The sequence below is a fragment of the Arachis duranensis genome, chromosome 4 (assembly GCF_000817695.3).
Source record: "Arachis duranensis cultivar V14167 chromosome 4, aradu.V14167.gnm2.J7QH, whole genome shotgun sequence".
Classification (NCBI taxonomy): Eukaryota; Viridiplantae; Streptophyta; class Magnoliopsida; order Fabales; family Fabaceae; genus Arachis; species Arachis duranensis.
In genome coordinates this window covers 109,329,215-109,346,889 of record NC_029775.3, presented here as the reverse complement: position 1 = coordinate 109,346,889, position 17,675 = coordinate 109,329,215, and the positions used below count along the sequence as shown (strand labels likewise).

Genomic DNA, 17,675 nt, shown 5'->3' with positions numbered 1-17,675 from the left:
ATGTATTTTATACATAACTTATTTAGTAATTGATTTTTATATTAATATAACGTGAATGTTATTATTATTATTATTATTATTATTATTATTATTGATAAATAGTTGTTTGTATGTTTTACTAAAATTTTTGTATAAACATAATAAATTTGGACTTGAATTAATAATAGATCAATTTTGTCCAAGTAACATAATAATCAATTCAGTCATACTCATCATATGCTCTTTCACCACAGCTGAAATATTAAACCAATTGGGCTTGGATCACAATTTCTGACTCAAATATCATAACCATGTTTTCAGCCAACATAATCACAACATCAAGGCTGAATATTCATGTTACAATTGGACTTGCACCAGAATTCTTTTATTTTCAGTCCAAACATACCTGCATAGCAGAAATATTAATTTATTAACATATGTGAATTAATATTTTTGCTATTTATCAAAGTAATAATATTTAGTCATCACAAATATTAGCTTGGAGTTTTTCAAATTCATCAATCTCTCCCTTGATGACAAACATTATTAAAATTGAAATGGAAAGAAATCTAAAGATTTGAGTATGAGTACTCCCTTTGAAGATTGAATTTCTCCCCCTTTCTAAATGTCACATGCTCCCCCTTGATGTATGCTATTTTACCAAGAAAAGCACAAACCTGTAACATTTTAATCAAGCTTCAAGTAACAATGTTATTTAGCATATTACATGATGCTAAATGCTTGATTTATGAGCAGATTTACATTGATAATAAAAAAAACTCATTTGATATCATAAACTGATTTTCTACTCAATCTTTCATAATCAATCAAAGATTTATTTTTGAAGGAAGACATGCTGTTCAAATTGGTTAAAAAAATATTTTCCAACAAATCAGAGCAATCATAGTCATAGTAGGAAACATATTTTTCAAACATGATATAGTCTTTCCAAACACAGTAACTTTCATCCTTAAACATTAAAGGAACTGCCAAAAATAAATCCAACATCAATCAATTTATCAAGGTAAGCCAAAAGTATTACAAACACAATAAGCACATATTTTACCAAGATAAACCTCAAATAATGGCAGCAATCAGAATGCATTATCAAAAATATTTATATTAAAAAGCAATAATCAAATAAACATATATATTTATATATTAATTTATACATTTTTCAATTAAATAATTAATCACTAAATTAATTAAATATGTCATAATAAAATAATCGATTAAATATATAATAAATGCATAATCAAACTTATTTATACTAATATAATAAACTTTTGTATGAAATGTCAAATACTTATTAATAGCATGATTGAATAAATTATTATATTTTATCCCCCTTCAGTAAGTAGTGACTATATTGGCTAACAAATTATTGGCCATCTAACATAACTCTAAAAATAATCCATGAACATATTAGATGACTTCAGCTACCAAATTAACTGGTTACCACATTTTTTCAATAATTAGCTAAAGAATTGTTAAATCATAAATGTCACACCAGTTTTTGAATTTGTGTCCTAGTCCTTACCATTAATTAAAGCACTTGTAAAGTTGTAATTGATATGATACCATGATGTCGCTTGCCTACATATATGTGTAGTGTGGTTATTATATACGTGCAGAACAATACCTAATTTATATATGGCATCGCCACTGTTAATGAAAATGATGATTTTAGCTTTCTTCCTCTTCCTCATGGTTTTATCATCAATGTCATCACCCCTTCCTCCACCACCACCGTCACTAAGTGATGGCTTGTCTCTCGAGCTCATCCCACCTCATTCCCCAAAATCTCCATTTTATCATTCTAACCTCGTCCTTGGTTTCCCCATATAAACAAGACGTGGTAGTAAAGATTGGTATTGGTACCATCGACATCGAGGGTGATGTCGCTTACAAATCTTATCTGTTAGCATTGGACACTGGATCCGACTTAATATGGATTCAGTGTGAGGAATGCAAGATTCAAGATGAAAACCATAGGTGCTATCCTCAGAAAGAAGAACCGTTTCCGGATAGCAAGTCAAGAACCTTCCAACCTCTGCCTTCAAGTCACCCCCTCTGCAAACACAGTCGCTCCGACGAAAAAGGCCACTGCATATACACGGTGAAGTACAAAACTGAATCCATCAATAGCACAGGCGTGCTTTCCAGTGAGACCTTCAGATTCCCTCTACTTCGTCACCAAGTGGTACGGAGGCGGTGAGAGGGATTGTCTTCGGGTGCGGTTATAAGAACTATGATGACGGTAATGCTGGTGATGCTTATCAGATAGCAGGGATTTTTGGCATGAGCCCTGGTCCCCTTTCTTTTCTAAGCCAATATAAACCAAAGAAATTTTCATACTGCATGGTTCCGCGCCATGTGAAAAACCCTCCTCCAACCTACCTGAGGTTTGGCTCAGAAGTGAAGCCGTTTACAAGGTTCCAGACGGTGGATCTTCTTATGACTAAGGCAACTAAAAATCACTTTGTTCTGCAGCTGGAAGACCTTGGAGTAAACGGCAAGAGGCTTTGGATTGATCGGAGGAGGCTTGGAAATCAGCAGTTAGTTGTTGACTCTGGCTCCACTGATTCATGTATGCTGAACGGTGCCCATGAAAAAACTTGTGAGTAAATTAGATAGCATTCTAATTACCGCAACTGGGGACTTTGAAAAGGATGTCGTAACCTTTAAAGACAAAATTTGTTATAAGAGGATGAAGAAGCCACAAGGATTTACTGCCAACATACCAAGTGTCAATTACTACTTCAAAGAAGGTGCTCATCTCGATTTACCTCCTCAAAATGTTTTTGAACAGAAACTAAAACGGGACACAGAATGGTTCTGTTTCAACATTTTCCCAGACCAGCAAGTGAATCTCTTGGGTGCCTACCAACAAGCTGACTTTAAGTTCATTTTTGATACCAATACACATACGTGACAACATTATTGCATTCACTACAAGAAAATAAACTTTCTGCCACGCTTTTAAAGCGTGCCGAAAAGTACAAAAAAGCGTGCCAATAGCTTTTCGCCACGCTTTTTTAGCTATCGGCACGCTTTTAAAAGGGTCACATCCGCGAGCGTGCCGGTTGCTCTATCGTCACGCTTTTGTGGATCTATCGACACGCTTTTTTTTGGCACGCTTTCATCTCTTGCCACGCTTATAAAGCGTGGCCATAGGTATTAACCTATAGGTACGCTTGAGAAGCGTACCGAAAAGTGTGCATATCACCACGCTTTTAGAAGCATGCCCAATGGGGTGATTTTTACTACACTTCAAAGGCGTGCTGATAGAAAAGATATGGCTACGCTTTTTAAGTATGCCGATAGGAAAAGATATGGCTACGCTTTTTAAGCGTGCCTGTTGATGATTACGAGAAGATATGAGTACGCTTAAAAAACGTACCAATAGCAAAAAATATTACTATAAGTTGGATCAAAATATTTATAGCTATACTTGTTTATGAATCTTTCTAATTAAACATTGCAAAATTGATATATAATTTTAAATCATAGTTTGAATGACTAATTTAAATAATGGAAAATTTTTTATATAATTTTAATTTAACCAATCTAACATACATAAACTTTCATCAGATTTGTCAACAAAAAAATATAATTTATTATTTGAAAAATACAACATACACATTTCGAAGCTGCAGGAAAAAAAAAAGGTCATAATTTATGATTTAAAGAACAAGAAAACAGTTCTTGTGTGAAGACCAAAGCAGCTTGGCTCATTTACACCTTTCACAAGTTCTGATATGAGTGACTCCACACCTTCCTCATCAATGACCCAAAACCACTGTTTCAGCTGCCTCCTTAGCTAAAGCATGAACCTCCTAGAATATAAAATAAATAAAATCAGATTATGCATTGAATCAGTTGAAATATATCCACAATCAACAGAAACACTCAATTCTTGAAAAAGAGCATGTATGAAGGATATTCTTAATGCAAGCTTCCCTATAAGGATGTAAGAATCAGCTTTCTTTTAGTGCATAATAATACACAGAGCCTTCTTACTATGCTAATCAATAGAATTCTTAGAAACTATTAAGTAATTTTGACATACATGTTGGGAGATAAATAAATTTGTAGAATTAGTCAACCTCCCTGTAATTCCATTGGCTTGTGGCGCAGTTCCTATAAAAAGGAATTTTAGTAAAGACAACTACTTAATAAGTGCAGTTTCTTGGAATTAAATTATATTCTAAGAACAATTACTAATCAATTCTCAAAGAAATATCTGCAAAATATGCTTGAAATTGCAGCTCCTAGCCATACCCTCATCGGAAGATGCACTGGACATCGACAAAGCATTTGCTTGAAATGAACTTTCAATCTGCAGGATTTCTTTTTCAATCTGCAGCATTTGCTAACGGATCACACAAATCTAAAAAAAAAAAATTGCACAGCATGTCTTAATGGGATGAAAAGATTGGATTGATGTGAATTGGATGAAGGATATAAGTCATGAACAGAGCAAAAAATGCACATGTAGTCATCATTCAACTATTCTCCAAATCTATAAAACCAAGTAAACTAATTCCATGATTAATGTGATAGTCATCATTCAACTAGTTGGATTTCATTCATCAGTCCCTGCTTAATTAACTAATAATTAAGAATATTTAGAAATTCCTAAGTCAATATGCATTTGAAAAACCATTCCCAATCATATCTAAAGCACTTAAGCACTTTCAATGCAAAGGTAATCGACTCATTGATTCATTGATTCAGGGGATCTTCAAACTTAATTGGAAATAGGATAAGTACTCTATTGAAACCAAAGAACAAATGAAGAATCAATTACAAACACCGTGATTATCCACAAAAGAATAAAAGTGAAAAGAGGGAAAACCAGAAAAGGGGGTAAGGAATAATCACCTTTCAAAGGTGGCCTTGGAGAACCAGAATGCAGAATTGTTTGAAGGGAGACAATCATTTGAGAATCCACCTTTAGAGATCTCATCTTTCACAAAATGCAATCATCGAAATCAAATGTAAGAAAGAAGTAGTTTATCAAACAATGGTGTAGCTGCATATGCGAAAAAAGTAATTTAAAATTGCTAGATATGATGTTGAATGCAGTACAATATCGAAATTTTTTTCTAACCTCAGACAAACAGCCCAGAAGCTGGAACTGACTGTCTTGATGGGAGATAGAAATGGTACTTCAGAAACAATTAATCACCAGAGACAAAATTTCGATTTTCACACCACCCCAACCAATTGCTTTTAGGCTGACGGGCCTCCTTCATTATTCGTACCCCACTCTTCTTCAGCCTCATTACCATTAACGAGTACTGCACCATCTGTGGAATTGGCATCCACTACAACTGCCTCTTCCTGGCTTCCTTCCTCTCCATTATGCTCCTCATGTGCCTCTCTATACTGCTCTTCTCCATTCTATTCAGTCAAAAGAAACAAAATAAACAAAATAAATAAAGCAAAAATCTAAAACCACCACTAGGAATCTACTCAGGTATTCAATTGGCAGTACAAGGCATATATATGAGAAACTTTTGTAAGCTTTTGTGAGGCGTTAGCCCTATATATTAATTTACCTCATGGTTAGAGTCTCCATTCTCAAGAGGCTCCTCGCCTTCTTCAATCTACATGCTTCTAAAAGGTTCAACAACGCTTATATATGTGATTTATCTGCATGGCTGATGTACTGCTCCGCAGGATGGTAAACATTCCTTTAAAAAAAAAATAATAGCAAGTATTTGTTCACAGCCTAATCAGACCAACTACAAAGCTTCCAGAGACATGCAAATATATATACACAAACACACAAACACACATTCTCTATACTAACCTTGTTTCTGCAGCCTTAGATTCAACAGCAAGTGCAACTTGCCAGTCTTCAAATAAATTTGGATATTCCTCAGGCTCAGCCAATGATTCAGCAGCTTTTGGATAAACCTGCATAAAATATCAAATACATAAGAGAAATATACAATTGCTCAATCCAGAACTCACAAACCACAAGGAAATTGAATAAGGCCAGAAGTTCCTTCCCATGGGATCATAAACTTCCATCATGAGTAAATACTATATTACTATATATCTGAGTCATTAATCCATAGAATTAAGAGCTATATAGTTATATATACTACAAACAAGCCAATGACAATTGTTTCTCAATCAGATAAGAATTACTAAGATTAAATTTAATCACAAAACAGTAGTGTGAGTCACATATTGAGACAATTACAATTTGGTATTAATAGTCTCTAACGAACAATTCAATTACTACACATGAATCAAGAACAAACAGAGAAAGACACACCAAAAAAAAATAGAAAAAACCAGTTCCAATCAATAGTAAGAAAAAGCCACCAACAAAAAGAAGAACACAGACACAGACACTTACCAAAGACGAACACAGACACAGCCTCACAAAACAGAAACTATGCAATCATGTAGGCACATTATAAAGCTTCCATAGCATAAAAAAATCACATTTTGAATAAGGCACATGAATGAAAGCTGAGTTTGTTCACTCACCCAGGTACAAGAGACACCTAATTCCATAGTGGAACCTTTAATTAATTTGGACCCTGCTGTGTGCACATATGCTTCCACTATCACGCATATTTCTATATATACTAACAAATATTACACCAAACTAAATATATAAAATCTACCTGCAAGACATCTTGTTGTGGAGAAGACAACACAGTAGAAAGAAGCTCAATGCTGTTTCTAGCAACATCAAAAGCTTCCTTAGTTTGTTCAGGAGTAAAACTCTGCACAGGAATATTATCATGCTGAGTCTGGCATGGAAGATCAAGTTCAACCTCAGACACCGAACGTGGAGGAGTGAAAATAGGCGCCAAGCTCTCGTTGTGACGGCCAGGGAACCGAATACCCCTTGATTTCAGACTCTGAACCACAAAATGGAAACAAGCAATCAACAATAACACTAACAATAACCCACACTAGCAAATTCAACAGCTAGAGCTAGTAACTAACGCAATCAATTTAGCCTAGGATTTTGAGTTTCTAGTTTCTAGGCATGATATGATTATCAGAAATTGTCCCTTGACTTCAACTTAACAATGAAGCAGATATGCATGAAATAGGAAAAAAAAAAAAGGTAGTAGTACCTTGTAAGTTTCTTCATAAACAGGGAGATAGTGAAGCTCGATGGTGGATTCGCCTCAAGCCTCAATCATGATCAAAGCCTTGTTGCGGTTATTAAAATGGTTTGAGGATCGTCAATTAACCTAACCATATCATCAAGAACCCTCTCAGCAGCGACTTCAGAGAAAGCCTTCTCGCAATTCTTCACGATGGTTTCAAGCAAGACGAGGGGCAAGGAATCGAACCTTTCAAGCAGCGACTTCAGAGAAACCCTAAAGAGTTACTTGATATATCATCATCCCTCTTCAATCGCTCACTCATGTCTCAACTTATATTGACGACTATACATCCTCTGTGTTGAATTTTCACTAGACGCAGCCTTTTTTTTTTCTTTCAAATATAAGAAAAATTGAATTTCAACTATGCTATTTGAAATAACAGTGCATAGTGTTTTTCATAAACCAAAAATTGTTCTTCGTGTAAAATGATACTTTTTCAATTCCTAGCAACGCATGAATTAAATCTAGCCATTATTCATTAAACAAGCATATGTATTTAGTGTAGTGTTATTTCTACATTTAAAGAATAGAACAAAAACCAACTTAAAATTATTTTTTTATTATTTGAAGAACATACAGAAGAAGTTTTACATCTATCACTGCTCCAATGTTGGATGAACTAATAATGCACTTGCTCTACATCGAACTCTATTAATTTCCAATAGATAACAGAGTCTCAAAGTAGTGATGAACAGATCTAGGCACTCTATCTAATTTACAAAGAACCCTCAAACCATAATTTTTTAGGCTATAAGACATTATTTTACCATCTTGAAACAACACAAGCATGGAATCCTCCTCCTCTTCTTCTTGGCGAAGAACAAAACTTAACACACAAAATGGATTACTTGAAAGATTCCAGCACAAGGCCGATTCCCCATCATGCATGCGATTAAGATTGACACGGTATCTGGCAACCCATGAAGAGTAATCTTCCTCTAATTCCCAAATATCAAACTCCAAACTATCAGATAGAATCAAGTGCAGCCTCCCTTTACATTCTCCTAAATACTTAACACCCAAGAGCTCTGAATTTGAGTCAACACATGCAGGGACTGCAGGCAATTTATCAAAGCAAAGCCGATTGACATCGAAATAAACGGAATTGTCATCATCTAAACGAAACCAATGAACAGCACCATTGCAATAAACTCCCTCTGGGACACGTAAATCATTAGGAAGATTGCAAACAACACTACTCCAACAAGACGTCTCTGAGGAATACAAACGAATCCCAATTCGGGGTTTGAGTTGATTGAGACGACTATAATAATGTCCAAACGGAGCTTCCATTTCACCAAATAAAATAACTTTGTAAGAAAGAAGTTGTTTTAGAGGTTCGAAAACAAGATAAACCTTCAAGTCTAAAGGGTCAAATATGTAGATATCATCATCGTATGGGGAATCTACATCGCCAAGGGGGTAATCTAGATAAACGCAGTGGTCATTGCTGATGGCTGGGTTGCATATGCGAAAGTGGGATTCTAGTCGTAACTTAAAAGACTCAAAAGTTGTTAAACCAGAATGGGGTGGGTGTAACATTACATAGTAACAGACCATTACAAGAGTGTATAATAGTAGAAGACATGAGTTTGCGTCGATCAAGATCAAGGTGGAAGAAGATTTTGTTGGCGTTGTTATTATTGGTGTGGAAGGGAACAATAGAAGCTCTTTTGGCCTTCGTGTCTCCGAAATTCTGAACCAACAGAGCAGTGGGTGGAGGTTTGTTATTGTACTTGGAATATAAACGACAAGTGTGTGAATAACGGAATTTGGGGTTGGAGATGATTGACAACCATTTCTTGCACACGCATTTGCATTGAATCGCTTGTTTTACTGGCAATCGGAGAAGGATCTCCGTTAAGAGATCCATGTCTCGTATCACAGTGTCCCATGGACTCTCCATTGTTACCAAACCAACAGAGAAGTTGCGTGGTGTTGTAGGCTACGGTTTCTCTGCTTCATATCTTATGACTTATATAGACTTTGTTTGAGTAAGCTTTTAAGAAAAGATCTTTGTTTGAGTTATTTTTTTTAAAAGATCTTATGAAAAAGTAAAAGTAATTTTATGTTTGGATATCTCATACAAAAAGATCTTTTTATCTATCAATTATATTTGGGTATAATAATATAAAAGTACTTTTTTGTTTATTTATTACATGAAAAACATCTTTTTTTTAAGGAAAAAAGATCTTTTAAAAAAAGATATAAATTACACCTTTTCAAAAAATATCTTTTATTTAATTTTATAAAAAAGATATAAATTCAATTTCTGGGTTTATGTTTCTATTCAATTGTGGTATTTCTTTGTATGATTCTGATTTCAATTTCTGGGTTTATCTTTATGTTCATGATGTTCTATTTTTTATTTGTTATTGCTGTTTGATTTTTGTTCATGATTTTAATTTCTGGGTTTATGTTTATATTCAATTTTGGTACTTGTTTTTATGAATTTTTCTGAATCTTAAATTTTAGGGGCAAATGATGATGATGAGGCAGAGTTGGATCTATATCAAAGAATCTTGAATATATATGGTTGATTGTGCCTTAGGTATGAAAAAAGTTGGTGTTGATGGGAAACACAAGCTTGCAGATAAAGGTTTTGCTAGTGTCTTCGAATCACATTTGAGGGAACCTAATGCTCCATTTCATGAGGCTACTCATAAGGCTGGCTGGTTTTTTACTACAAATGAAGCAATCAAGTTATGGCTGCAGTCTAGGTGTTCAACTAAAATAGTTGCTGCTTAGAAACTTCAAGGTTTTTTAGGTGTTCTAACAGTGTCTCCCTCACTATTGATGGTGTTACTTTAGGGAGTCATTTGCCAAGTAGTTTTTATGCATTTTCCTATCCCCTCTGCAGAAATTTTGTACTAGTAGATTAGAAAATTAATACTTTTAAATAAATTTTTGGATTTATTAGAGAAAATCAATGTATTTGAACAATTCATATATTAATTGAAAATACAAATGATAAAGTATTTTAGTGTCAAGAATGAAGTACAAAAGGACTTCTGATTTTAATGCCAAAAGGGGCTTTTGACTTTCTGTTAATAATAATATTTGAGAAGTAATGGACTTAGAACTTGAAATCTTATCTAAAGAAGCTCTCATATATATATATATATTAGAAGTCAAAATAAGAATGAATTGTGTGTGATGGCATGCACGTTAAGAAGACCTTCAACCAAAAAATTGACCTAAAGCTCTTTATATAAGGGAGAGAGTTTTTGTTCATTTCATCATGCAGAAAGCACTATGGAAAAGTCTTGTATAACGAGATTGCAGAAAATGACTGCCATCTTTACCAACTATTCCTGAAGTGTAGAACTATTGAGTTTTTGTAATTTTGGTCAACTATTAAGTTTTGAAAATTTGAATGATTCATTGACACATGTATCAAGTAAAACATACTGAAACCCCTTTTGCAAAAGCTTCTTTGCTTTAATTTTTTTTCCTGGTATCTGTTGGCACTCATGATAATAGTGCAAAGCTTATGTCTCATACACGTAAATTAACCTTGATCAAATTAGACCAAACCATTTACTACACAAAAAAGAGTTTCTATTACATAACTTGGAACATTAAATTATGAGTTTCTACTATAAGGTCTCAATTCAAAATCCTTCTGCAAAAGCCACCATTGGGATTCAACCTTCACCTAACTCAATTACTTTCATGTGACTAGCACAGTAGGAGCACCAGAAATTCTCAGGTAAGGTTCATTAGCTGGAATATCACCCATGGAATTTGCTAAAGCCAATGTTTGATTGAAGCCTGACCACTTTAGTTGCATGAATCTACTCTTCTTCCATGGACCAATGTGCAGTTTCTTCTCTTTCAATGACTTTTTGGCAGCTTCACACATAACTCTACGATGGCAATTAAGCATTCTGGCTTCCTGACATAAAGTTCCGGCAAACAAGATACAAGAAGGATGGCCTTAGAAAAAACCAAAATAAGAATCTCTATTTTCCAAACATCAAATAGAATTACATAAGAGTAATACCCCAAATAGGTTCCCAAGAAATTTACCATCCGACAGTTTTGTCCCCACAAAATTTAACTAAGATTTTGACCCTGAGGTTTCAGATATTCCCCAAATACGTCCCCAAAATCGTTTATGATCCGGTTAAAGTGGTGACGTGTCAGGTTAATTGTGACATGTCACCTTTAGGACATTTTGGTCCCCATCCACGCTGGACAAAACGACTTCGTATTGGAACCAGTGGCAAAACAACGTCGTTTCGGGGAGGACAAATTCGTCCCCACTTAGACAGAGAATGCAAACGGCGTCGTTTTCATGCTGGGGACCTATTTGTCTTATAATAGTATCTTAGGGGACCTATTTGACCTATAATTCGTGATGTTAAAAAAAAGTTATATTTACTTCAACGCAAACTCCTTAAAAACACATTGACATTGGTCTGTTCATTTATCAAAATAGTAACATAAACCTGAGAACTCAAACATGTTAACCACACAAATATTTGGCTTCAATAGCAACACAAACCAAATCAAGATAAAAGAAGGTTTATTTTCTTCAACACAAACTAAACGAAACTATTTTAAATAACATAACGTCTTTTTCCTCCAACATAACAAAAGGTGGCAACATAACTAAGACAACAACTTTCACACTAATTCTTAGAAGCATTGTAAGGTCCCATATCGGTTGGGGAGAGGAACGAAGCATGCCTTATAAGGGTGTGGATACCTCTCCCTAGCATGACGCGTTTTGACGAGTGAGTGTGGGGGCCTTCGGCTAGCATCCCTATCGTCAAAGGCAAAACCGTGAGGCCTTATGTGCCAAAGCGGACAATATCGTGCTAGCGAGTGGTTTGGGCTGTTACAGATGGTATCAAAGCCAGAGCCCGAATCGATGTGCCAGCGAGGGCGCTGGGCTCCCTTAGGGGGGTGGATTGTAAGGTCCCACATCGGTTGGGGAGGGGAATGAAGCATGCCTTATAAGGATGCGAATACCTCTCCCTAGCATGACGTGTTTTGACGAGTGAGTGTGGGGGGGTTTCGACTAGCATCCCTATCGTCAAAGGTAAAATCGTGAGGCCTTATGTGGCAAAGCAGACAATATCATGCTAGCGGGTGGTCTGAGCTGTTACAAGCATCATTTCTTGAAAGATTGGTTCAACCCTCGTATTGGAATGAATTTGAACAACTTAGATACTGTGCCACTTGTTGCACACGAGGGTTGAACCAGTCTTTCAAGAAATGATACTTCTAAGAATTAGTGTGAAAGTTGTTGTCTTAGTTATGTTACCACCTTTTGTTATGTTGGAGGAAGAAGACGTTATGTTATTTAAAATGGTTTCGTTTAGTTTGTGTTAAAGAAAATAAACCTTCTTTGACTTGATTTGGTTTGTGTTGCTATTGAAGCCAAATATTTGTGTGGTTAACATGTTTGAGTTCTCAGGTTTATGTTACCATTTTGATAAATGAACAGACCAATGTCAATGTGTTTTTAAAGTTTACGTTGAAGTAAATATAGCTTCTTTTAACATCACAAATTATAGGTCAAATAGGTCCCCTAAGATACTATTATAAGACAAATAGGTCCCCAACATGAAAACGATGCCGTTTGCATTCTTTGTCTAAGTGGGGACGAATTTGTCCTCCCCGAAACGACGTCGTTTTGCCACTGGTTCCAATACGACGTCGTTTTGTCCACCGTGGATGGGGACCAAAATGTCCTAAAGGTGACATGTCACAATTGACCTGACACGTCACCACTTTAACCGGATCAAATGGTTTTGGGGACGTATTTGGGGGATATCTGAGAACCTCAGGGTCAAAATCTTAGTTAAATTTTGTGGGGGACAAAACTGTCGGATGGTAGGACCTATTTGGGGTATTACTCATTATATAAAAAAATGAAACTTCATTAAAAAAAAATTAAAAAAGGGGGTAAGTACCTGTTTGCATTCCCTGAACCTAGGAGCAGACTCATTAAAGTGTGGCCTTGTCCACTGCTTCCTCCACCACCCTTCTCTTCCCCTTTGCCACCGCAGCTACAACTCCTCCTCCACCACCATCGACTCCTCCTGATGCTGAAGAGGTTGCTGGGACTCCACTTGTCACCGCAGCATCCCATTGGCAAAAGGCTCAGTCGCGGAGGAGGATGAGCCTTCCACGGCGGACACCTGCGGGAACTGATGAGGAACAGGATGAAGATTATAAAAAGGAGCAACAGCGGTGATGTCATCATTCGTGATGGCAACGTTTTTTTAGAGGAAAGCCTCAATGGTCATTTTCTCGAACAGGCGGTGATTAGATTGAGGTGAGTCTCTGTCACAGTGGGTTAGGTTCATGTCTTTTCAAACATCATCGACGGTTTTGGACGGAGGAGGAGGGGACGAATAAGGATTTGAGGGATGAGAGGTGGTCCTTGTTGTGGTGAGGCACTACGTCTGAAACAATTCAAAGGAATTTGAATGAAATTGAGAATTTGAGTTGAAACATGAAGGTATCTGGTGAAGAAGAAGGTAGGGGAAGAAGCGGAGGATAATGGCCAGAAGGAAGGAGGCAACAAGCAGTTAAAATTAGGGTTTAGTTCTCAAATTTTATATGGGGAGAATTTTAAAATATCAAAAGATTTGTATCTTTTGATGTAATTTTTAATAAATTTAAATAAATTAAATATAAACCGTTAGATCGTTTATCAATTTAATCTAATACTTTAAATTAAATGATACATCAGATAAGTTCAAAAGACTTGAGCTGGTTTTAGACAGATTCCTTTTTATTTATCAATTATATTTGGGTATAATAATATAAAAGTACTTTTTTGTTTATTTATTACATGAAAAACATCTTTTTTTAAGGAAAAAAGATCTTTTAAAAAAAGATGTAAATTACAGCTTCTCAAAAAAGATCTTTTTTTATTTTTCTAATACTTTTACTTTTACTACTAGAAATTTGCCAAACACGCTAAAAAATAAAAAAAATCTTTTTTAATGAAAAAAAGATCCTTTTTTTAATAAAATAATGGTGCCCAAGCAAGCACATAATCTTATATAACTACTAGTTATGGGCCACACACTTCAAGCCTATTAAGCATAAATTCTATGTGTACATGATAATGATTTAGATATAGTTATCTGTCGGGCACCTGCTCGGTGTCCTCAATGATTTGGCGCACCGGCCTCTCGTATAGGTCGTTGCTGTTCCTAGCGGCTTGGCGGAGGAGGACAGCCAGCTTATCGGTTTTGGCCTTGATGTCGAAGCAATAATTGTGGAAATTTTGCGCCCCTTTTCGTAAAATTAAATAAAAAAAAGGATGTTTAAGTCTTTTTGTAAAATTAAATAAAAAATATATTTTTATTTTTATTTAATTAAAGGGATATTTTAGTAAAAGTTATGATATAATATATATTTAAAAAAATTAAATGCTGACGTGGAAAATAAATTTCACATGATTTATTATTACTTAGTTGTTTATTACAGACGATGATAAATTCATATGTACCGATACGTTTAAAATATAGACCAATAATAACAAATCATGTGAAATTTATTTTTCACATCAGCATTTAATTTATTTTGTTTAAAATATATATTATATCACCACTTTTACTAAAAACATCTTTTTAATTAAATAAAAATAAAAAATATCTTTTATTTAATTTTATAAAAAAGTCTTAAATATTCTTACTCTATTTAATTAGACAAAAATACCTTTCTAAATCAATTAAATTTTAGAATTCATCCTATCCTAATTTTATATTTTTAAATAATTTAAACAACAAAACAAAAATATATCTAAAAAACAAAAAAAAAATTGTTTGTGAAATCTGAGTTTCAGAGACCTCTTCATCTTCTCAAGTTCTTCACTCCTCTTCGTGTCTCTCTCCCCCTGGAGCTCGGTCTCTCTCATCTCTCTCACCGTGACGTCGCCGTTGCTCTCTGTGTCGTCATCGTCTTGCACATAGTCGGGCGCCTTCGCTGCGCTCTTCGTCGCCGGCGGCAGAAGCAGCAGGTCTTGGGGCTCGTCGTCTTCTTGCTTCGAGTCTCGCCGTCAGCCTCCTTCGCGCAATCAGAAGCTGCTTCATGATTTGGTGAGTTCTAACAAAGGTAGGATTTTATTGTTCCAAGTCAGTTGAAACTTGAAATCGTGACGCTGATGTTTTCTTCCCTTTTGATTTGTGGGGTTTGTTCAAAACGGCGTCTTTCACCATCCCTTGTCCCAAGTGTCTCTCTTTTTCACATTTGGAGTTAGTAGTCCTTTGGCAGTAATCATGGGAATTAGAATGTGTTGGCTCCTAGCTTCTCATAGATGGCTACTTTTATGTGCTATACAGGGGAAAGGGGACGGAGAGGAGTTGAAAAGCACCGCAATTCATTGTCTGTGCCGTCTTCGAGGTCAAGCTGTTGATGAATCAGCTCATCGGCAAGTGGATGAAATTCTGGCTGAGCTTGCTTATGTGGGTGAAGAAAAAGAGGTTATTTTCGGAGAAATATTCAGAGAAAAATGCTTGAAAGCCCTTACCATTGGTGCAGGATTGGTCTTGTTTCAACAGGTATAGCAACTGCTCAAATAAAATAGTAAAAATCATCATAACAACTGCTCAAGTAAAATAGTAAAAAATCATCATAGTTCCCAGATTTTCATTGTATTCACACTGAAATTTGTGACAGATCACAGGGCAACCAAATGTGCTTCAGTATGCTGGATCAATCCTTCAGGTATTATATAACACAAATTCATATGATCTATTTATTACCTGTCACTAGTGGAAGTTTGATGAAATTGTAACCGAATCCAATATGTAGAGTGCAGGATTCTCCACTGCATCTGATGCAACCTGAGTCTCTATTCTCCTTGGTTTTTTCAAGGTAGATTTCCCCCCTTATGTTTGCAATATCTGAACAACAATGTTAGCAAGGAAACTTTTTGTGAGTTTTATTAATAAGATGTGGGTGAATGTTTTCCAAAAAATGCAAAATTACTGGATTGGGCCAGAAGTTATTGTTCAAGCTATGTCAATTGTCATTTTTTCGTAACTCTTCTCATGCTCTGTTACTGTGCAATGAGCCAACTGTATCTTCATGCTGTATCCATAAGTTTGTGTCTTAATGTTGCTTCTTTTGTTAAAACGGGAAAGAAATTTTTTTTAATAGATTTGAAGTTTTAAAATATTAGAATTGTAGACTTTTGATTGGCACTCCCTTCAGTATTTTCTTTTTCAATTGATTGCATTTTGTCAAATGAGAGAGTCATGTTTGTCTATTCAAAAGCAGTTCATACTCTTTTGGAATCGGTTGTTGTTAAGAAGCAAATTCTTCTCATTTTCCCATCTATACAATGCAATGAAACACATTTTCAACAAGAGAAAAGAGAAAACAAAGAAAAATCATGTTACAACTTGTTCCCATTGTCCTTGTCCTTGTTTTCACTGCTCTTGCTTTCCCTTTTCTGTTTTCTTGACAAATTTAAGAGCATCATCTCCTATCCAGTCAGTTTAATATGTTCTGTTGACTTATTTGTTATGTTTGTGTTCTAGTTGATAAGCTCTAATCTGATAATTACATCAATAGCTGATTCTACGACTTGAATCTATAACCTTGAAGTTACATGAAGACAAATCAATCAAAACACATCATTAATTGTAAAGATTTTACTGTTACAACCTCTTAAAGGTGGATTCATATGAGCCACTCACAAAAAATCTATGGTGTGATTGATATCATGTGATATTTGATGGTTGGTCCAAAGTCTATAAAGGGTTTGTGATATAAAGTTTAGCTTTAGATAAAGAGACTCCAATTCCACGTTCCAAAAAATAAAATGGAAACTCATTTTTCTCATCACAAATTTTGTAGGTCAATACCAAAGATTGTGACACTATTGTAATTGGAACACAATTAGGTCTCTTGGGGTGTTTGAGTCCTGTCTCAACTTTTGCAGCTACGTTCAATGCAATGAGAGAAAGCATGGTTGGTTCACTTGGATTTTGCTACAATCTGCACCTCCACTTCCACAAGCCCAATTCAGCGCTGCCTGCAACTCAACGTCGCTGCTTTGCGGATCAGCTATGCACCATTGCTCATATTCAGCAAACACCCTTTTTCTTTTCTTGCCCCTTAGTGGTGAATTTCAAATTCTGTTGGTGGTCATGTTCTGCTGTATATCTTGATTTTAGATCCATTTCTGGCATTTGGAGAGCCATGAAACAAGCATCGAAATTGTGCAGAGGCTTAAGCATCTATAGAGCAGTCCTGCCACCCTCAACACAAGTAATTGTTGCCCCAACTCACTATGGTGTATTTGCTTATGAGTAACAAGGTGATTTATATTTGTAAAATAATCCCAAACTCACAACATCTAAATACATATTCGTTAATGATCTGGTTCCATATTAGTAGCATTAGTAAGTATAATGGCTTCCACAAAATATTCAATATTCACTGACAAAATGAAATAGCATAGACAAATGTCAAAGCTTTCACAAACGATAGAATATTAAGTATTTTTTCGATTTTTTCGGTTTTCGGTTTATTCGATTTTTGGTTTTTTCGGTTTGATCGATCGGT

General features: G+C 35.3%; 4 protein-coding genes across 4 annotated transcripts in view; 2 read left to right on the top strand and 2 right to left on the bottom strand.

The window, feature by feature from the left end:
* LOC107485753 (uncharacterized) overlaps positions 1 to 1,688 on the bottom strand; it is a 2,848-nt gene extending 1,160 nt beyond the window's left edge. Inside the window, exon 1 of the mRNA XM_052260674.1 lies at positions 1,622 to 1,688. Coding sequence (XP_052116634.1) covers positions 1,622 to 1,688 — 67 coding nt within the window. The remainder of the gene's footprint in view (positions 1 to 1,621) is intronic.
* A 53-nt stretch (positions 1,689 to 1,741) lies between these two features.
* Positions 1,742 to 2,607, top strand: LOC107485754 (aspartyl protease family protein 2-like). The gene is made up of 2 exons (XM_016106290.1): positions 1,742 to 2,182; positions 2,263 to 2,607. Exons 1-2 carry the CDS (start codon positions 1,742 to 1,744, stop codon positions 2,605 to 2,607), a joined length of 786 nt encoding a protein of 261 aa, XP_015961776.1.
* Positions 2,608 to 10,740: 8,133 nt separating this feature from the next.
* On the bottom strand, positions 10,741 to 13,482 carry LOC110280237 (uncharacterized). Its single transcript, XM_021140936.2, has 2 exons — positions 13,058 to 13,482; positions 10,741 to 11,028 (listed from the first exon to the last, which is right to left on the bottom strand). Exons 1-2 carry the CDS (start codon positions 13,348 to 13,350, stop codon positions 10,968 to 10,970), a joined length of 354 nt encoding a protein of 117 aa, XP_020996595.1. The 5' UTR covers positions 13,351 to 13,482; the 3' UTR covers positions 10,741 to 10,967.
* Positions 13,483 to 13,602: 120 nt separating this feature from the next.
* LOC107485782 (uncharacterized) lies at positions 13,603 to 17,454 on the top strand. The gene is made up of 6 exons (XM_052260673.1): positions 13,603 to 13,608; positions 15,074 to 15,199; positions 15,443 to 15,661; positions 15,780 to 15,827; positions 15,922 to 15,977; positions 17,050 to 17,454. Exons 1-6 carry the CDS (start codon positions 13,603 to 13,605, stop codon positions 17,276 to 17,278), a joined length of 684 nt encoding a protein of 227 aa, XP_052116633.1. The 3' UTR covers positions 17,279 to 17,454.
* The last annotated feature ends 221 nt before the right edge of the window (positions 17,455 to 17,675 follow it).